The following is a 22,532-nucleotide window of genomic DNA, read 5'->3' as shown; positions in this document are numbered from 1 at the left end:
TTGCCGCATTTCCATAATACGTCCCCTTTAAGATTGATTTTTCATTTTGCGGCTCTAAGCTCTAACTTCCTTTCTCTGTCTTTCTACCAGGAGACTCATCAGTGCTCAGTGTGGATGAAGTGCACCTCGTCAATACGGCAAACAACATAACGACTTCCTGGTTTGCCGGAGGATGAACGTGCACCTGCTGGGATTTAGCCCGCACCAGCTGTGTTTGGATTGACCGACTATGTCTTCCGTATGCAAACACAAAGGAAACGACACGCACAATGCGTTGATGGAAAACGGCCTCCAGTAGATGATTTCGCTACATTGTTACAGTGTTACGCTTTTAAATGAGCTGTTGTGTGTGGAGATTGTGCGGCAGGAGTTAAATGCTTGCATGTGCACTTTTTTTCCCTCCGGAAAAAAAAATAAATAAAAATAACACACTCCAGAACAATTCATCTCCCATCCGGGTTACAATAAAAGCTTCGTGCTCGTCGGAAATGATGAACCACGCACGCACAAGAACAACATTCAAACGATTTAGATGATTGAAAAGGTTGTAAAATATTTTCGGCGATTCCAAAAAGGAATCAGCTTCTACGAGAATCTTGTAGAAAAGACATTTAGAGCATAAAGAGAAGAGAACACAACAAAGGAACTAGAGAAAATGGAATTAATCGTTTCGCATCGGCAAATACGTCAATCATATCGTATTTTGTGTTTGCTGTACTTTGATTATATTCCAACGTTTAAACTGGAGTGTACCGTATCGAATCATTTGTACTTAGCATGAATCGTGTCAAATCGTCTCATAATTGAGAGGTAATGACATGGTCCTGTTTTTTTTTTGCCCAACTTGTCCACTGAGCTTCCCTGAAAGTGTAGGGAGGACTTTGCGGTGTTATTTACTGCTCCAAATGTCAGCGCTGAGCAGTCTGGACGTCTGCAAGTCGCTCTCACTTCCACAAACCGTTTCAACAGATCGATGTTGACCAGCCAAGGCGCTAAAAAGCCGCCGCTGGTTTACTCGACCACGTCGGGAGAAAGGTCACCACGGACGGGATCAATTTATACTCGTTCTCCACCGGAGCCTCACGGAATTGCCGTCAATGTTGTCAATATCCTTGAGCTTAACGTCAATTAGCCGGAGATAATTCTGACAACCGTATCGATCCGGAGCTTAAATACGTGTTGCAATAAAGTAAATGAGCAAGATTTAAAAAAAAGAGGATAAAGAATATATGCGTGAGGATTACATTGTCCGTCTGTGTTGAATCGTTTGCAAGTATGATGCTATTCGTTAGCCTGTGTATGCAGTTTAGCATTGTTTGTTAGCATTAAGCTAAGGTTGTTGTTTTGAAGACGCGACATGTAATTCGATTTCATTTATGTTTGGTTGGATAGTCAACCACTAGATACTGTACATACTAAAACAGGCATATGTGTGCGTGTCCGCATTGTCAGTCTCGACACGATGTTGGGATGCCACCTTTCATTTCCTGTGAGGAGATGACGAGATGTGCAGCAGTTCATGACGGCGCTGAAGCAATTCCAGCATGCAGGCAAGCAAGAGCTCATTGAATGCCCTAAACTTGACTTGAAGCCGTGAGCTGCTTGAAATACAACTTTAAAACCCTGAATCAGGCTTCAAACGCAAATTCGACACCACTAGGCCGAGCATAAAACCCTAATTCTGTATTTACCTTAAATCAGCGCTTAAAACCGAAATTCGTAACCAAATCATTTTTTTTTTTTAAACCCTTGAAAAGAGAAGCACACAAGCTTTCCTTTCCATGTCGCCACTTTCTTGACATGTTGGGGCAGAGGAAAAAAAAAAGGCCCCTGAGGATGGTGGGTAAATTGTTGTGTTAGAAAGCTGGCGGCCATTGTACTCTCCCCACATACGCACACACACAAAAGCGACAAATTAAATGGGAAACTCGAAAAATGTGAAGCCAGGCCCGGCGGCTTGGTGTCATCGCAAGCTCAACAGAAAGCGACGATAGCGCGCGGCAGCGAGCCGTGACATCACGACCGTTGTCGGCCAATCACGCGGCACTTCATCACCTTCCTCTCATTTCACCTAAGGCCTGACACAACCAAGCAGAGACTTCAAACCCTCATTTGAAACCTTAATTGTCTTGAAGCCCTACTTCCCAACACCACAAACCATACTTTAAAACCCTAACCCTGTCTCGAGACCTTACTTGTGTGAAAGAGGTGGGAAACATGAGGATGGGAGGGAGGGGTGTAATTTACGAGGTGTGTTATTGTTGGGAAATGAGAACGGAGGAGTAAATTGCCAGCGTGCCAGTCAAGCGGCGGCGGCGGCGGCAGCGGCGGGGAGGACAAAGAGTAAACAGAGACGCTGACTGGATGGAGACGGATGGCGGCTGGATGATCTCTGACCGCATCTGCCGGGACGCTCCCGCTCGCAAGCCCCCTCCCTCCCTCCCTCCCCGCCGCTTCCTCAGCCGTATTACGGCGAGATTCATAAGGTCGTCCGTCCGCCAGTCAGATGCAATATGTGATATATGGCCCGGGTCGGCCGGCGGCTTGACACGGGGCTGCTTTGCTCAACCGTGACAAGGACGGGAGAGGATGCCGCGGGAAGCAGGGGGATAAATTAGCGGCGCGTTTTACTCGGGTAATGAAATTATGAATCGGGATGAAAGTCAATTGAAAACCGAACCCCGACTTGAAACGCAAATGAACCTTTCTAAGCAGCCTTAATGATATAAAACCCTAGTTCTGTTTTGAAACACGACATTTGAAAACCTAACCCCGTCGCAAACTCTAATACGTGTCGACCCCTGACCGTTGCGTCTTATTTTTAACGCCTGCCCCTGACTTGAAACCGTACTTTGAAACCCAAACCGTGTTTTGGAACCTGGGGTATAAATTATCCGCAGGTGGAAGATGTTTTATTTAGATAATTGAATTATGTATCGGGATAAAAGGCTTCTCTAGAGGGTTCACAATGCAACGTTGAGACTAAAGCGCACTTATTTTTAATCAATTATACATTTAGGCTGTTTGGGAAACTGCATACTTTGGAACCAATCTTCACATTTACAAGCAACAAAAATCACTTTAAAAATAAGTGAATTGGGACTCTTTTGTTGGGAAAGTTTCATGTCTTCAGTCATTTTAGTTACATAGCATGGCATGGCGACAAAAATGGTTTGGTCTGGTCACACGTCGGTGATTAGTCCATGGGTTCCTCGGCGGACCTTGGCACCTTTCTCTCATCTTATTAAAAACAACCACCAGTTACAATTCAACCTAGAGACTCAGTCTCCCCAATTTAAAAATCCAACTCCTCACCCTGACTTGAAATCTTAGTCTCGAAACCGTTTGTAATGACTAAACCAACGAGGCTACTTTCGCGACAGGCGTTAGCTTACAATTTGTTAGCATTAGCGCCCACCCGAAAGGATGCTTTACGAGCCACCGGACGCTCCTCAACGATCCCGACGCCCACAATCTCCATTTGACTGGCGCGTCGCCGCGGCTAATCGACTTACGCGCCGATGACGGCGCTCGTGTTTCATATTTACCCGCTGGTGGCGATGAATCCTCCCCTGGAAAGCTGGCTTTGGTACAGTTGCCATGATCTACCGCCGGCGCTCATGATGCATCCTGACAGGGGAAGTCTTCACCACCTTTGCCAGGTCCTCCTGCGACGTCTTTTTATCAAGATTAAACGGCTTTCCGGCAGCCGCCTCGCAGCCCGCCCGCGGTAATGACTGCATCCATCAGGCTTTGCAGTGTCCCGCTTTAATACCCAAACAAATGGACTTGTCTGCGTCTCGCCGTTATCATCTCATGGCAAATATCACACTTCTTGACGCGCCACCTACATCTGACACCCCCGAGGGTGGCCCTCTTAACGACAAAGGCCCCATTTTTTTTTTTTTTGGACGCTTAAGTGTCTCTCTTTGCCATCCGCCTTCATTCCGACGTCGAAATTTGGCCACTCGTCTTTGTTAAACGGGATTTAGTCAATACGCATGGAAAAAGCGACATAATTTATTGTACCTGGAGGGAGAAACAGAAGGAAGTTGATTAGTTTTACTTTCTGGATGATTAGGATGAGCTGAACTATTCGTTCCAGGCTTTATGTATTTTGAAACTTCCCGCACCTGAGAAGGAAATGTTCTAATGTTCATGAATTTTCAAGCGGACAAAATTCGGTGTTTTTTACGATTCTTCCAACGAATGAATCGGGTCCGTCCTTGTGGAGTTGACTTGTGTTTTATGGTGAGCCGTAAAACTCCACCGCCATACTTCACTCGCGCACAATGACAAAAGCTCAAATCTACCTTCTGTCTAGTATACAAAATTCAAGTTTGGCAGCATTCAGACGATGAAGTACTTTCAATTTGAAGGAGCCACTAGAAATGCCGAAAAATGAGCGTCAACCAAAATCTCAGAATTTTCTTTGCGAACATGGCTTCTGGAGACTTTTTTGTAGGTCTAATCAAGATAGATATGTCAACCAAATTTTAGGCTGCTAAAATGAAACTGGCTTTGAAAATTCCGGAGGCAGTCTGGACCAAAATGGCAGATTTTGTGTCTTCTCAGGGATCTCTTTTTAAGACTTTTTTTTGTGGCTCAACTCAAGAGAGACATCACTCCCAAATTTTATTTGCTATCTGAAACCGGCTGCTAACTTATACTACTAACGCCGCTACTGAATCTCCTCCGTATATACATTTAGCACAATCGTACCATTAGCGCTCAGGCTAGCGCTAACAAAATCCCTGTGCACATATGAAGGATGACTACCAGGCACTATAGCGACATATGGTCCCACCCGATCCCATAATGTTGACTCGTATACACGCCGGCTTCTGGCTTCTATTAAAGCCATAAGAAATGCAGAGCGATCATCTGCCAGAGCAAAGCTACCCTTTATTATTGATTTTCCCTATCGTGTGATCCATGTTTTCCCATTTACTTGTCACATTTTATATTCAGACACACAATACCGACCTAATAAGGAGGAGGGTCCTCTAGGATCCGACGTAGGAGCATTTTGTCTTTGCAGCCTGCATGTGTCGCAGGAAGTGGTGTTTTAAAAGTTTCATCTCGATTTCCACGCGACTTTATGTAAATGGCACACGAGCAAAGCGCCGCTATGTTAATCTTGCTCCGAACTTGTGCACTTGTTATCAGTATATTGTGTGTTTGTAAATCACATGCTTCAAATTTGGTAGCAAGAGCTTGAAGAGAAATTCGTTTCTGAAGGACTCCTGGAAACGAGTCGAAAAGCGCCACTTCAATCAAACATGGAAGATCGTTCCGAGCGTCTTCTCACAAAACCGCATTCTAAAATGGCCGCTTGAAAGCTAAATGAATGACTTAGCTTTATCTTTTGGGGTAAGGCGTCTTGAGACTTTTTTTTTTTTTGTCTCATCCCAGACATGAATACCAAATTTGATGTCACCAAGAGGAACGGTCTTCGGGGGGGGATGAATCTTCAAAATATTTCTTTTTATGAATAATACTGCCTTTAAAGACATGCTAATGCTTTATTCCGCCTCACTGTGTTCTTCCAGCACATACAAGCTCGGCCCGCATGAGCCTGAAGCAACAAAAGGTCAGCGTGGTCTTGTCAGATAGATCTGTCAAGCTCATAGACGATACCTCGCCCACACACGCACACACATACGGCGCGTGGTCAGGGATGCGCTGATGGATTGACAGTCTAATTGGATGTAAGCCATATGGCGGTCCCTATTTGGGGCGGGAGGGGACGGCCCGGCGAGGCAATCAAGTGTCAGAATGCCAGCCAGAGTGCTCCTCGTGCACGCCCACTCGCGTACTCAAACGGCCTCCGGAGCGAGACGAAGATGATGGTGATGAGGAAGAAACCAGAGGAGTGGGCTGGAGAGGTGATTACAGTAAAGGTTGGAGTGAAAAAGAGAAGATGGAGATGAGGAGAGGGCAGTGGGAGAAAAAAACAAGCTTTTGTTGCAGAGATGAAAGCAATAAAGTCTGAAAGGATGTTGATGAGATGCAAAAGCAGTTTTTATACGGCAATAAAATAATGCTCTTAGATAGACGGCAATGGGAAAGAGCACAAACAACATAAATAACTTTTGAGAGCCGACCAACTCAATTTCTCACAAGCCCGTTCAGAAAGAGAATTTATTATTTGAGCCTTGGTCCACTCTACCAATTGAAAAACAAAACTAGCCCTGCCCACTATGTGCTATCTTGAAGTGCCAAAGCTGTGTTTAATAGAAAAGTAGCGCTTTGACGCCAAGTGCAGATGTCACTTTCTCGCTTCCTTCCCAAAGACTTTTTTTTTTCTTCCTCCTGTCAGTTAGCGACCGCAAGTCCTCTTCTTTCGCTCCGCTGTCCTTAATCTGCGGTTCTGTCAGGACTCGCAAATCCCGAAGACCCTTTAGCGTGTCAAGATAGCTTCCCATTTTTTAAAAGCGCTAAAGTTACGTTAAACATGACCAGCGAGACGTTGACATGAAGAGGACACGTCGGACCGGCTAAGAGGGCCGCGGCGTCGCAGGCTAACGGATGTCGCTCCCTCGCCCGGCGTGTTGTCAGGACATCTTCTTAATCCCGGCAAATCCTCGGCGAGCTTCGGCGGTGTGGATTCTATTTTCAAATTTCCTATTAGTTGCTTTCTGTGGATTAAGCGCAGCAGTTGACAGGAGAGCGCACCGCTGCCCAGGCGCTGCCACTAGCCGCTTGCTTGCCACTAGCCACCCGCTACGTATAATTGGCTTTTAATGGATTTGAGGTGGACTTGGTGTTGGTAATATGATGAGATCCAAGTCGAGCCGCTCGCTTTTATAATAAAGCCTTGCTTTTGCAATAGTGGACACCCCCCCCAGTAGAAACGATTTCATTGTTCACACCCGTTTGTTCAGTCTCGCTCTAATATTGGCTATGGTTCCTACTTGTTGTTTTTTAAGCTCCATGATTTTTTTCCTTGTTAATTCTGGCACTTTCTTGATATATGACTTCAAGCCGCTATTTGTTTTTTGCTATTCATGGAAGTAAAATCAATATGAGCTTCCAACGTTAGCTTCAAGAGTCGCGAAGCTCTTAACCCGCCTGTCGGACTTCTACTGTAATCCTCCGTCAGGATGCTGTTCACTCTTATCAAGCCGGCTTGCTGTCAGCTACCCAGATAGAACACGTCAAGAGTCTCCAGGCCTTCCCACCCCAATTCGTATCCCTACCGAGTCACTGGACATGCGGTTATTTTGATCCCCCCCATTTCTCTTGTCGTCCATTATTAAGCTAAACAAAGCTAGCAGCTTACCTTGCTGCTAAAAATAGCCACACGCAAATTTGGTCACGCAACAAACCGCTGTTGGAAATATTGCCGGGACATCCTGTCACTGATATGTTTGGGGTAGATGTAATTAAATGTAAATAAGGTACTTTACACCAAATAAAATGAATATGCTACATTGTAAACATGCTACATTAAATATGATAGATATTTGGTACATTAATGTCTTGTTAAAAGGGTTTGAAGCATTCAATACTATGTAAATATGTTTAATTAGACGTACAGAGAATACGATGTCAGAGTGTTATTTTTTTTCCGGAAGCTGCCAACCCTGATCAGCAACATGTTGATGGGATGGTCACATTCCTTCATCCGCTGATTTTTTTTGGTTTCCCATTGCGAATTGACAAGCTGTCATTGAGAGCACGCTTGAGTGTGTAATTGAACACATTACAGCGTGCCAATGAATTAAATAGATATTGTAATGCGCTGTCAGCCTGGTTGGTTAGCAAGTGGAACAGAAAGATGCGCACACACACACACACACACACGCGCAGTGGCGTAATGGAGGCCCAATCGAAGCTAACAAGGTTGGCGCCCGCCGCAGTCGGATGCTACGGAGCCAATTATCACATTATAATGAGCTGGCCTCCTCGGGATGCGCATCCACTCGTTTAGGATGCGCTGCCAACACGCCTTTTGTGCTCCAAACGCAAGACGGCGCACATGAAGCTCTAAAATAAACCGCAGTGTTTATTTGCATTTGGAAAGGCGTCAAGCAGAGTGCATTTTTATGGAGACAATTAAAGGTAGGGCCTTTAACGCTGCTCGCTAATGCGCTGCTTCTCGGCTGGACTTAATTAGGATGTCTTTTTACTTGACTTTATGGATGCATTTAGTCATCAGGCACGCGTAAATATGTTTTAATGATGTCCTGGATTTATCTAAATGGGCCTTTCACGCGGAGAACGGCAAAGTGGGACAATGTCCGTGGTTGCTGATGTGACGTAACGGTACAGTTGGCGCATTGCTGCCCCGAGATGAGAATAAAGCACTTTTTTTCTTATATTAAATCTGGCGCACTGTTATTTTTTTTAAATCTCTTATATTGTGTATCTTGGACTTTTTTTGCGCTGGGGACTCCAGACAGATTCGTCACTCGTGTTCGCTTTCATATTTGAATGTTTTCTTGTGATTCAACTCGAATCAAAGCGAGTGAGAGTGAACGTTTTAGCGTGTTCTTCAAGTGCAGGCCGCATCTCTGGTGTTTTGACTCGAAGCGTAATCATCACGGTGGGATTAAGCGAGGACGTATCGGCGGCACGGGGCACTTTTCAAGATATGCGAGTGAGACGCTCTTCTGTGATAAGACATCTATGCAAATTAGACTATGTCCGACAAATCTCAGATAAGCAAATAGCAGCCTTCAAAGTCAAAGACGATAAAGTCAGCGACATGCCCAAATCACACCGCTTGCTGTTTTCTAGTACACATCCTGCAGCCATCTCCTTCATGTTGTCACTAACACGGACAAGGACACTAAATTTCAAGCGTGCTCATCTGAGTCAGGTAAAATCGTCCATTATCAAAGTTTTGAATTACAGTAAATGCCGCTTTATTTTGGATTCACTTGCATGTTTTTTTTGTACAGCGATAACTCCTATTTTAGATCTCCTATCTTAAGTCATTTGAGTTGTAATTCCACTGTTGGCCACAAAACTATTGTTTTGCAATGTGCAGTTATGAACAGTAAGATCAACCTAATTTGTGCTAAAAATTATTCATTGTTAAATCCTCTATAATCCAGATTTTTACGCCTCCAGAAAGATAGAAATGTATATTTGATCTAACAGGTCTACATGTGCCCATGCTGCTGTCTGTGGTGCAAAAAGTGTCCATGACCTTTCCAGTGTTTCTCAAATATTTAATTTGACTTGATCTTTTTTGTTTCGGCTGATTTTAGTGCAGCTTTGCAAAGTCTTTATGTCCACTGTTTTTTCTAGTCCAAATGGATCCATTCATCACAAACGGTCACTTGACATTGCAGCATTTTTTTTTTTTTCCCATTGGCACAAATTGTTAGTAGTAGCAGCAGCTTTAAAAAAAAAAAAAACACTTTGCAGCCCACAACACTGCACACACGCAGAGATTTTCTCTCTCTGGCGTGCGCCGATAGATACGGGATGGCATCCTTTCATATTCCTCGAGGTTGTCCATCATGCCGTCCCTGCGGCGGCACTAATGCACTCCTGCCAGCCTGCGCCCACAAAGACGACGCAACATGATGAATGGCTTGTTTGTTAGCGAACGCATTAGCTATCCCCGCAGCGGACGCGTAATTGATCTCTCATCAACACTCACGTTCATTGTTATACGTTCAACTTTTTAATTAGGATATCTTAAAAAAATCACTGTTTCTTTGCGAAATAAAAACTGTTGTCAGGCTTCGAAAAGAAGCCATTTTGGTTGGATGTTAGGCTCATTTCTACGATTTTCAGAAATTATTCAAAAATAAACCCGTCCTAGGAATTTCAGTCACTTTTTGACTCATTATTGGGTTATTTTTCACGTCTATAGTTCCGAAAAATTCCTCATCGTAAACTAAATTGTCAACGTCTTTGCGGTATCGCAGAAGTGACTCATCAGCAAACCCTGCTGGCCGAAAGAATCACTGCAGTAACTCGAACAACCATACTGAACTTTGTATTATTGTTCTAGCGTTACTTTTCCTCTTTTGTGTTTTCCTTCCAAACCATAAAGCACAATCCTCCTGATTCCTTCACTTACATCTTTTGGCGGTTTTAACTTTAATCAGTGATGGAGGCTCAGCCGCACGCCGTGGTTATTAGCATATGATTATTAGTGCTGGACAATTGGCCTCAAAGATGTTCCTAATGAAAGACTCGCTGGGATCTCATTAGCTTTTGCGCTCCGGGGGATTAGCTTGTGATCAGTGGCGCTAACAAGACTAACATTAAAAGGTGAAACAGACACGGGAGTAACCTTTCGCCGCAGCTTTTCCCACCAATGAATAACAAGAACGTGTTTAATGGAAAGCTTTTTTTTCCTCCCCCTTCCCCTCGGTTCACCTGCCGATGGCATTTGTTTGCGCCTGACAGGAATATCCATCAAAAAATGTAATTTCATTTCTTTTTCAGCTGTTGATAAAGTTGCTGACTCGTGCCAGTCCGCCTCCCCAACACACACACACACACACACTCGCGGGATCAATAGCTGTTTATACATTGAGCACCGCAAAAGGCTCGTACCTCCAAGGGCGGCAACCGGCCTGCCATTTAGCAATGAAGCTTACAAAACTCCCGACAGTAGAGGTTATTACGTACACCGTAATTGTTTACACACATTATACACCAGTCAAACTGGAAATTAATTGAAAATGCTCATACTCGATTATTTCAGAAAAAAATATTTCAGTAGAATTAAAGAATGACTAGATTTCCTACTGTGACTTAATCATGATGGAGTGTATCATCAAAGAGAGCAAAATCTTAGAGGAATATTTTTTTTTTTCTTGATAAGAATCTCACGAGATTAAAGTCAAATATCTCGAAAGGGTGGAAGCCGGACTGTCGTGAAGCGATGAAGCACCAGGGGGGCGAGCGTAGAGGTTATTTCATGCGCCGACTGCACTGTGATTGCACATAAAGGCAATTACACTTGCTTTGGCTGGCGATATACGCTGGCCGCACTGTAAAAGTAAATTGAATGGACTTGTATTCAATTGTGTTGCTCTACAACACTGCGACACGTGTAACAGCAAGACGAGAAAAAAAAAAAATTCTTGTTTGAAGCAGACAACGCCTCAGTGATTCCACAGCAGCACTGGGAAGAGCGTGCTACAAATGTAATGCATTTGCTGATGGAATAGAGCAATTCACACCAAAAAAAGAAAAAGAAAAAAAATACTACAGCTTGATAAAGTCATGAATTAAATCATATTTTAATTGGAAAATTAACTAAAATTGAAAAAAAAAATACTACAGCCTGATAAAGTCATAACAAGTATTAAATCTTTACGAAGGGGGAAAAAAGTCATAAATAATATATATATAAAAAATATTTCTGTCATACAGTACTGGAGAAGTTAACCACAGAGCAATTAAATGAAATCGTTTTTTTCTTCCGTGTGCTCCAGAGCATTCCAGGTGTTTATCAAGGCTGCGTATCGACTGTTCTTTTGTGACCTTGCAAAGAATCATCAGTCAATGCTATTTATTAATCACGTCTGCTATTTTCGAGACGGCTGCACAGCGCAGCTCAAACAACGTCAACAATATTCTCGGGCTAAAACGGTGCATCGGGCGTGACGGGGGAAAGAATGAGGTGATGAATGCAAAGCGAACATTTAATCGGGTTTGCAACATCATCATTTTTCTTCTTCAGCTTTTTTCCGAAATGTAGCGTGCGGAGCGATAACCTATTTTGAAGTAGAAAAAGAAAAAAAAAAAAAAAAACGATTTCCTGAAAAAATACAACTCGCATCTCGGGAGCGCAATTTTCAGGTAAAATAAAGTTTGACAAAACAAAGCCAAACATAAACAACGCTAACCCTGGAGCAACGAGAGAAAGAGGAGGCGTGATGAACTGTGAGGTCTCGTGCAGGTGGGATTGTTTTTTTCTTTTCTTTTACCATCTGGAACTTTTCCGGAAAAAGGACAAACACGAGTGGGAGGAAAGTCAAAGCGCTCGGCAAAATATGCATTTCATAATAAAAACATGAATATACATTGAGACTACTTTGCTTAAAAAAAAAGTTTTTTATTTTATCGAATACCCACAACGACAATATACACTCGCAATGACACTTTTGTTTTAACCAATCAGATTGAATCAAAATATTTGAGAACCAAATTCAACTTGGGGGGGGCGTTACGAATAGAATCTGGGTGTTTTTGGAGCGCAGTAAAAATAGATTGAAATATTCCCAAAAAATACAACTAATCTAATCTTCTCAATCTTGATGAATAGCAGTTCAGAATATCGGCGACCCGATCCTCTCTCTGTACTTTGCATTCGACTCAGCATGTCTAGTTGAATAATGACGTTTGATTTGTGGAGCGCGGCATCTTTCGAGACATGTCGGGGCGCCCCTGCGCCTAGCAACAAAACATTCCCTTTCCTATTTTTTCTTGAAATTGGCTGTTCCCTTCGCCAACATTTCTCTTCACGGCAGTTTTTGAAAAAGACATGACTGGGACTGGGTGACAGGATATATTTTCCTTCCACTTGGTATCACTTCAGAATTACGTTTTGCCGAAAGCTGTCATGAGCCTGAACTATGGTAGCCTATAAGTGATTAAAAACACACACACACAGGCTTACACACATCCAGGCCCAGGGCAATGAAAAAAATTGGGGGCCGCACTAAAATTAAACTGATGTCAAGTAGAGGGCCGTAAAAGATCATCCTATGGGCCGCAAATGGCCCCCGGGCCACAATTTTAAAATCCCCGCTGTAGCGCATCCAACTGCGTGATGAGAGCGAACATTTATTTCTCGTTAAATGCCACTCGGCGACAAGAGGACAGCCGGCAAAATGTCTAATCGGGATGTGGGACATGAGGGGGAAGAAAATACGAAATAATCATTTTGAGTGTGACCAAGGCGGTAGAAAGTATGTCGAGTTGCACTTGAACTTTCATGCTGAAGTTTGCTTTCCATATATATATATATATATATATATAAAGCCCTGAAAAAACAGATTTATTCTTCCGAAGAATATTTCGTAATTGGCAACAGATGAGAGCTAGTGTCAGTTTTCCACGCTGCTTGGTACTGGTCGCTGCACTTGCGCATTAACAACAGAGAAGCATCGGATGGAAGACGAAACGAGTACGCCATTCATAAAACATGAAGACTTCTTCTTCTTTGCTTTTTTTTTTTTTTAATTATTGAACGTACTGGCGTCCTAGCGGGAGCCCTCGAGGGAAGCGTCCGCGGACGACAAAAGCAACAAAGAGATTTTTTTGGTCTTCTGCGATTCCTCGCAGAGTCAGACCTCATGTAGTCTGCGGGGGATTGAACGTACAAGATGTATTTTTATGTCTGCTTTTTTCGTTTGAGAGCACTTGTTTTGTCTGGAAATCTATTAGATAGATGTATGGATGCACGGTTGGACGGATAAATGGATGGATCTTATTATAAGGGTACAAGAAGATTGGCATGCAACTCCATGTTTGTTTACCAACTTGGGCTACAGCAAAGAATTATTTTAATAATTGATTCATCTGCCCATTATTATTTTGATTAAAGTAAACCAACCTCCATTGCCTGTTCTAAATTTGCGGTCCAACTATTTTGCTGATTTTTTGGGGATAGTCACACTAATTGAGTGTAATTCCACCATCGACCACTAGATGGCGGCAAACTTATTTAGTTTGAACCTTAATTCTAATGAATAATAAAATAATTAAAAATATTTTAGCATAGTTTGTTTCTGCAGCATCATCTACTTTAATCCTGCATTTTATACCTCCAGAAAAAAAATTGCTATAGTTTTATTTTTTTATAAAATGTGCATCCTTAAGGATAATTAAGGATAATTTATTAATGTATATTGTGAGATGGTAAGTTTGTTAGCTTGGAAAAAATAGGATTTATTTACCAAATCATCTTTCCATTTAATTATTTAGTTCACTTTGATTTTTAATGTCCAAAAATCACAATATGGAAAAACGTAATCTAGGAGAATATTGCATGGTCATTGTTTCTGATTTAATACAGCGTCAATCAATGGTGGCTGTGACCGAACGAAATGACGAGGTTGGTAGCGGGGAGCGGCCCACTTTCGTTCACTGATGAGAGCGAGAAAATAGAACACTTCATTACCCTCGGCGGCGACGTGGGCCTTGTGGTCAAATATAGAAGTACGCCAATTACCACGTGAAGTGGTGACACCTTAGCGGTCAAGCGTTTGGAACGTTTCAAGCGCCTCCTCTTATCACGGCGAACAAACCCCGAGTGGATGAGTGTCTTTAGACTTGCAGGAGAGCCTCATCGATGACGGGAAATACATTTTTGAATCACGTCAAAATTTGTCAAGAAACCGTTTAGTGTTTTTGACAGTATGACAACTCACTTGGTGACTTAATTGAGATGATGGGCGAGCCACGGTGGATTATTGCCTCATATTCGAGCCACCTTTGGTCAGAAAGCAACTCATAATTGGCTGCGAGTTTCCTTAATGAACAGAAGCACCGTTGCCAGACTCTCAAGAAAGTAATGATCATCATTTGAATGTGCATTTACTATCTTATGTCTCCTCGGTCACGCATAAAAACACGGTGATGGCTGCTTTTATTCAAGTGCTAAACGCTCCCCGGAGGAGGCGGCCGGTCGGCGCACTGATGCTTTCCCGCTGCCTGATGAATGAAAACACTCGGGCAACTAAAAGTCTCCAACAACTAGACACGGATGGGTGGCTTGCCAAATGAAAAGTCAGATTTATTCAAAGAAAAGGCGGAATAAAAGGCCATTTTTCTGCAAAATAAAAGTCATTATGGCAGAAGAAAACTGCTGTAATTTTCTTTTACCGAAAAGAATATTTCTTTTAAGAAAATTGTGAAATATTACATGGAGAAAGTCTTTTTTTTTTTCCAGAGAAAAATGTCGCAATTTATTTTTAGATAGATAAAGATGACAAGGTTTAAGAATTAAATTGCATCAAGAATAAATTTGGTATAAGTTTCTTTCAGGCACAACTAATATAAGAAAAAAGTAACTTAAGATTAAAAGTGATATGTTCGCTTTGAAAAAAAATTAAAATTTGCATAATACAAGAATGAAGAATGTCAGCAGAAAAAGTTTCGTTTTTTAAAATAATAAGTCCAGATTTTGGGCTATAAATCAGTTGAAGAACGTGGTTATATTTTTTATTTAAAAAAAATCATTTTAATATCATAATACCTACTGTTCGTGTAAGTTAGAGGATAAAAAAATATTAAAATTTCGTTAGACAAAATGACAGGAATTAAGACACTAAAGTCAGATGCTTTTTGTTATAAAAATCCATGCAATCATTTTCTTTTACACCCTCCCCAGAAGAAAAAAAAATCACTAAAAGTAGTGGAAGAATAAAAAGGTATTTTTTAAGACGAGAGAGGCGACTCTCCAAGAAGCCGTGAGGCTGGCCGGCGGGCGGTGGCAAACATTGTTTTTTAGCATATGCATCAACACCTGTCCAACTGTGTTGCCATGACAATACATCAAACAAATGAAAGCCACTGCAATTGGAAACATCGCCTTTATCCCGCCGAGTATTGGGCCAACGAGTGGTCAACAACAAAAAAATATGCAAACACACACGCTCGGTTTGCCGGGACGACGGTCGTTTGGGGCTCAAAGCGCTGAAGGTGCTTTGATAGCGAAATGTAATTACGTGTTGGATGTCTGCGATGCGTTTCATGTGTTTGTTCCCCTGCCGCGCTGACACTCCAATTACCGGCGAAACTTTGCGGGGGAAAACCTCAAACACCTAAAAGCTAATTCCTTGCTCTCACATTTTTTTTTTTTTTTTTAGTCCTTCGCCATCGTCGCCTCATTTCAACATTCTGATGGCGACATCGCTCTTCAACTTCACAAGCGCTTCCAGCTCCATTAAAGCCGCAACACTTCCCTTCTCTAAGTGGCACACTTGCGTTTTTTTTTTTCCCTCCAGCTAGCTAAATCTTAAAGAATAAAAAAACACCACCTGAAGTTGTTTTTAACATCTCATTTACACGCAAGTGAATGATGTCACCAAGGTTAAGGAAAAAAACCCTTTTTTTTCCAGCTCTAAATAATTAATCAGCGTTGTGTATTGCACATGCCAACGATGCACAAGGCGGAAATAAAGACTCGTGTTTGTCGTGATGAACTTTAAAAGACACTCGATGGCTAGTTTGGGTTTGCACTTGTGAAGAAAAAGCTCGTAAAATTAAAAGCTGCATTTTTCAGAGGAAATACCGAAATATTATGAGAAGAAAGTACTAATTTTGCCAGGAAACAAAGTCACAATTACGTAATAAGCCGCACTGAGTAACTTGAAAGCAGCAGTTGAAGTAAACGAGTACTTTTTCTGCCTGGCGAATGAGCGCAAGGCTGCCAAGAGAGGCAGGCTGTGACCTTTGACCTGGCACTTTTCAAAATAAAGCACCGCTAGAAGGAAACAAGCTAGCTGAGAGGCGTCGAGGGCCCGTAGGTGAAACGCCTCCGGAAAGAAACCAGCGAAGGCGAGGGTCAGATGAACGACGCAGATAAGAGCGGAAAGATTTCCCTCGAGGCTGACATTTTCCAGCCAACTCGAACTCACCACCTCCGCAACATCTGAAGCCAAGATGCCTTTTATGTGCGCGGGCGCTAATATCACTATATGATAAAAGTTTGACGATTAAGAGAATAAAGAACAATAAATACATCAATATAAAAAAAAAAAAAAAAAAATGCTACTTTGGTCACTTTTTGGATTGTTTGTCAGACCAAAAGTTGCATTAAATTGACCGAGTCATAATTGGATTCTTTTTGACCTAGTAACAGTGGGTTCAAGTGAAGTTTCCAAATTAGGGCTTAAAGTCAGCCATCGTCCAACCTCCCCTCCTCAAACGCCTGACAGCTTTGATCCGGTTCCCCCTCGTTCTGTGACACCACCCCACTTCATTTCACCCCGCCGTCCTTGCGTACCGCAGCGGTCTTCCTTTTAAAACCTTTAGCCGACGTTTCTCGAATGAGGGGTCGGCATAGCGGGATGCCGCGAATCTCTGACCGGAACGTCCCCCCCCCTGCCTGCACACCACCACCGACGTCCTTATGCTGTGTGAAAAGGTATAAGGTAGCTGGCTTTGATGAAGCGGACCTTCAACCAATCCCAGTCCACCCCCCTCCTGCGGCGCCCGGTGGGAAACGCGGGGGGGCTTCATTAGCACACCACAGAGGATCAAACCTGAAATTTCACATTTCACATTCAGGCTCCTATGTTTGATCATCCATCTTTCTAAAATATTTAAATACATTTTTGATGGTCGAAAATAAGAAAGACTGTGTGATCCCTCTGCTGCTTTCATCTCTGTATGGAGCGCTACTTTACACTGTGGTGGCGCTCTTTAAATTAAATTATTGTTGGAGAAAGGCACCGTGTTAGCAACATGCTAACTTCATTCTAATTAAAAAAAAAGAAAAGAAGGGTCAAACATAACCCTCATTGGGTCAAAGAGGGTTAACTTTTTGGATTATATAAAAAAAAAAAAACAAATTGGGTCAGAAATTGAAATTGATTGGCCCAATTTGTTTTTAATTTAATCCAAAAAGTTGATTTAGCAGTTTAGTTAAAGTTAGCATGTTGCTAAGTGTCGTTTTATACAAATCAATACCAATAGCTGTTTTGTGGGTTCTTCATTGGACCCAATTATTTGGGTTCAATGAATATCGCAAAAAGTTGTCATCGGCCCCTTTTCGACCCAATTTTATTATACTGATTTTAGAGTGTGCTGAGCGAGCGCGACCGTGGGTGGGAAACCAACTTTCCTTATCCAGAGACAAAATCGAGGTCAACGAAAGACAAGTTTAAACACAAATGTGGCAGACTGTGAAATAGTTTGAAAGTGAACCACTTCTTCAGACTGTAAAAGCAACAAAAGCGACGAAAGATGCAAAGGAGGCGTGACCAATGATGAAAAGGAATGTCTAATGACTTTGCTTGTAACGTGCAAGCCTCAAGGAGGGAGGGGGGGGAGGAAGGGGAGGGGGGGGGTGGGTAAAGCGGGGCGGCGCGGAAGGATCCAGTTGGCCGGGAAAAGAGCTGAAAAGCCGGAGGGGATGGATGAGAGATGAGCTGCGATGCGCCAGACGCTCGCACCTCAGCCAGCCTTTGACAAGTCTTCGCTTTTGCACACTCGACACAACAACAGGATTGCCAGGCGGTGTAAATAAACGATAGAAACTCAAGAAATGACAATGAAGAGCCTCCAGCACGGATGTCACATATTGACTGTATCGTTTCTATATGACATCATCAATTTTTAAAATCTGTTCAAAACATGGCCTGCGTTCTACTCCCTGCATGCGTCCCGATACTTTTGTCGCAGCGGTGTGGATCATTTTCACCGGCCGCCATCGCTGCAGGTGTCGTGTCTCAAGTACTTAGCGCAGGAAAGCTTATCTTATTGATTCCGTTCAAAGCAGTCACATGACATTAAACGTGACGTGCACGTCGGCGCCGGATGTCTACTTTTAACGGATTCGAGTTGAGGTTTCAAAATAGGGTTTTAAGGCAGCGTTAGGGTTTCAAAACGGGTTTTCAAGTTAGGGTTTCAAATTTCAAAGGTTGGAGTTTTAGATCAGAATCCAGCTACCATGACGTTTCTCATTTCTGTTGAATAATTCACGAGAAGAGGAAAAATGATTCAGTTGGAAGTGTGGAGTCAACAAGTATTCATTTTGTCCGAACGGCCTCCAATTGCAATGAAGCTTTGATCAAGACTCCGGGACTCAAACGGGAAGCGACGCGGCGCTCATAATCAATAGCAGGCGCTTTAATGGCTTCTGATAGCGCCGTCCCGTGGCGAGCGCTTCTGTTAATAAGACTTTTTTTTTTTCTTAATCCGAGCTGCCGTCGGACTTGAGCGCCGCATACAAACGAGGATTAGCATAACGGCGCATCATAATAACGCCGTCCATTTTAATTCGCAGCGTGTTTGTCGCACGCTGACATTTCAATTTGGGCGTCCTGTCAGATGGCGAGCGTCCGGGCTCTGCGGATATCACCGGCGCCACCGCCTCTCCAAATCAACAGAGAAGTATTCTGCAGACCTTCAAGAGTTGTTCAACTTGGAGTGCTGACATCTTAAAGCTCGGCGCTCAACTTGATGAATAAAACACGACGGTGAATGTTTGCCTCTGTTGCCTTGACGACGGCCTTCGCCTGCTTCGAGTGTATAACGTCGACTTTTACAAGTCCGCTTAAACACTGCCGGCATTTATTCAAGCGTGTCAAAAATCAGTGCACGATATCAACACGAGCAGAAGACGAAAATAAAAAAATACGTGTAAAGAATTGTAAAACGTGGCACGTAAATAAAACTGCCGAAATCAATTCATTGAAAAACTGCAACGTCAACAGGTTGATAGTGTTTCAGAGTTTTGTCCCAATACTTTTGACTTTCCTGAATCAACCGGCCTTGGTGGAGCACGAACTTATTAAATATACGCTTGTGTATGATTCACGCAGATGTTCATTCATCTGCGACCAGATGAAAACACGGGAGACACTTTAAGAATTCGCCCCATCCGTCTCCGGCCCGGCCTGCTACTTTTCCCCGGGAACGCCGCCTCGTTGCGCTCTTCCGTCAGGACATTTGTCACCACCGTATATGGTGGCTGAATCACGACATTGAGGCGGCGTCCTTGAGCTCGTTTTGGAATGGTTTTGTGGACGGCCCGTTAGCTTTGAGCCCTCCCCCTCCCTACTTTCCTTCCTATACTGCGAACGTGGCCTGAAAAGCCAAAGTACTGATATGGCGACCCATCATTTCACCGTGGCGGCGTTTATTACAGTGGAGGCGTCGCACATGTGAAGCGCGCCGCATGCGAGCTCATAATAGCGACTCACATGGCTCATTACCTGAGCTTATTCCCGTGTGTCCAAGTTACAATTGTATGTTTGGACGCTCAAAGTTTTGTACCATTACAGCAGCTCGCTTATTAGTCCGAAAATCTCGTCTCGAAAAAACATCACTGCAACATTCCTCAAAGGAAATCATGTAAGTGCCACCCGTGCAAAAAAAAAAAATTTCACTGACTCCCCGGTTATCATTAAAAAATGTCTTTGCGCTTGTAAAATGAATTCTATGTTGATTCTGATATCATATCAAGTTGAGGATAGAAAAAGGATTGCTCGTTTTTGATAATAAATGACACACTCCAGAAAGGAGATTAATTACGCGAGTATATTAATAGACCTGCTTACAATAGACGTCGATGGCCCCGGTAAAGCGTCACCGTATCGCGATCCATCACCCACAAGCAACAAAGGAAATTCGGCCAGTCACATGACATCACTTTCACAATAAAAGCATTCTTTCTGATCGATGCCACCCCCCTCCAGGGAGGGCAAACGGCTTTTGTATTGATCTGCTTTAAAATAATACAACAATGGATATTGACTTGTTTCCAAATAAAACCACAATGCATATTGGACTCGTCATCCCGCTTTATCAGCATAACCGAGTGGTGCTTTTTTCTTTTTTTCTCCCCCCCCCCCTTCAGCATCTCCCGCCTGGCAAGAAATGTGTTCCCCTTCAATAATGCAGAAGCGAAAGTGAGCACGTCGCAATCTCCCGCCAAGCAGGCGAGCGGCAGCAAGCGGCCGTGGCCGAGCGGCGCGCGTCTCCGCTCCGACGTGGCTTCAATCAAAGTCGTGGGCCGAGAAAAGTCATTTAGCGGCAAACATAAAACACAGCCGCGTTGGCCTTTTATTTCTGCCGCGCCCACTCCCACCTTCCATCACCAGCCTTTGCACAATCTGCCGCGACTCAATTGTAAATCTTACATCCTCAGAAATGTCCATACAGGGGCTCAACTGCTATGGATTTTTTTTATGCAGCTGATTCCGATCTTAGGCATAAGAAAATTGTGAAAACAACTAATCGACCAATTGAGTAAATTCTTCAATGATCTTAACATGCTGTTATTGAGTAGAAAAAGTGAAAATTGAAAATAAACTCCTTCATACCCATCCACAAAATGTCTTCCTACTCTTTGTAATATTGGTATCAATATTGGTATCAGCGATACCAGCCTTGTCATCGATACTCTGCTGAACTTGGTGAGCGGTTTTCTATTCTATTTCGACCACTATCAGTGATATCAGCATCTCTAATGTACTTACGATTGAGTTTACATTGATATCGTTGTCGGTATCAGCAATACCGGCCCTTTATTTTACTTAGTTCCATGCTTCAATGAACTATTATTGATATCATCATTGGTGAGACTAGTCTCAATATCACTTTTTGATATCTGCATCAGCAATACAATATTTTCATTTAAAATATTGGTATCCATTTCTGAAGCATACTGGTATCAGGGATACTATTTTACTCTGTATCACAATATCGATATCAGTCACCTTAATATCAGCATTGATTTTCCTTGATATTGTGCTTTTATTGTATCAATATCAATAACACCAGTCTATATTTTACTCGGCACTAATGTTTTTCACTATATTGCTATCCATGAGTGCACCGTTTCGTTTTTCAAAATCATATCTCCTTGGTGACCAATCAAAGACTCTTGAATTGATTTGCGCTTATGAAGAAGAGCAGTGAAGGACAACAGAGTGTATTTTTAAATCAGTCTCATTAAAATGCATCTTATCAAGAGCTTGTTCTAATAGTTCAGGGGCAGGGCTAAAAATATTTGGAGTACAAACATATCAGTAAACATCTCTTTGAAAGCATCAATCAAAAAGTCACTACTGTTGCCCAGCCAATCACAGAAAAACATGCAAATTCCACAGAGCGAACATTTGAACCCTCAACCTCACAAACCACTCGTCCATCCTCAACGAATTCACTTTGCCCCTAATGAGATGACCCGTCACACTTTTTTTGACCCGCACAAGGAAGCGCTTGATGACAGCTGGGTGTCCACAAGGCGACCACCCGCATCACCACCACCAATTTTGCAATTTACAGGACTGGAACCCGTGACCTTCTGACGCTTTAATTGACATGCCACGGAAACGTAATTGACAAAAAACTGTCCGAGTCGTCTAAGTTCCACGTGCAACTTCCACACACACTGTTCCGATCGGTCTTACCTCGAGCGAGAGCGGTTGCCGGCAGAAGAAGCAGCAGAAGCGGCGGCAGCAGCCGTGCGGCCAAAGTCGCGCGTCCCCCGGAGCTCCGGCGTCCCATCACGGCTGCGTTCGCGGCGGCTCTCCGCGTGATGCGCACTTGCGCCCGTGCATTTGTGGGCTAAAAGAGAGAGAGAGAGGGACTAAAAGAAAAGAAAAAGAAAGAAAGAAAAAAAGCAACAACAAGAGAACCACCCCAAAATAAATAAATAGATCAAATAATGGAATTGAAATTCCCGAGCTGGCTAGGCGTAATTGTCCGAGCCGAGCGGTTGTAACGCAGTGCGGAGAGGAGAAGAGGATGAAGAAGAAGAGAGGAGGAAGACTCTTCCACTGTGACACGAGGCGGAGAAGGAGAGAAAGTGAGCGAGGGAGAGTCAGTCACGTGATGTTGTTTTCTGCCTTGCTAATTAATGAGCATCT

General features: G+C 43.1%; 1 protein-coding gene across 2 annotated transcripts in view; it reads right to left on the bottom strand.

Moving 5' to 3' along the window:
* The window catches only part of LOC125980035 (netrin receptor UNC5D), a 71,387-nt gene that overhangs the window by 25,401 nt on the left and 23,454 nt on the right, over positions 1-22,532 (bottom strand). For both annotated transcript variants that reach the window (XM_049738999.1, XM_049738998.1), the window contains exon 3: positions 22,074-22,230. In XM_049738999.1, coding sequence (XP_049594956.1) covers positions 22,074-22,230 — 157 coding nt within the window. The remainder of the gene's footprint in view (positions 1-22,073; positions 22,231-22,532) is intronic.

This window comes from Syngnathus scovelli, chromosome 13, assembly GCF_024217435.2.
Source record: "Syngnathus scovelli strain Florida chromosome 13, RoL_Ssco_1.2, whole genome shotgun sequence".
NCBI classification, from domain to species: domain Eukaryota; kingdom Metazoa; phylum Chordata; class Actinopteri; order Syngnathiformes; family Syngnathidae; genus Syngnathus; species Syngnathus scovelli.
This window is presented reverse-complemented; position numbering and strand designations above follow the sequence as displayed.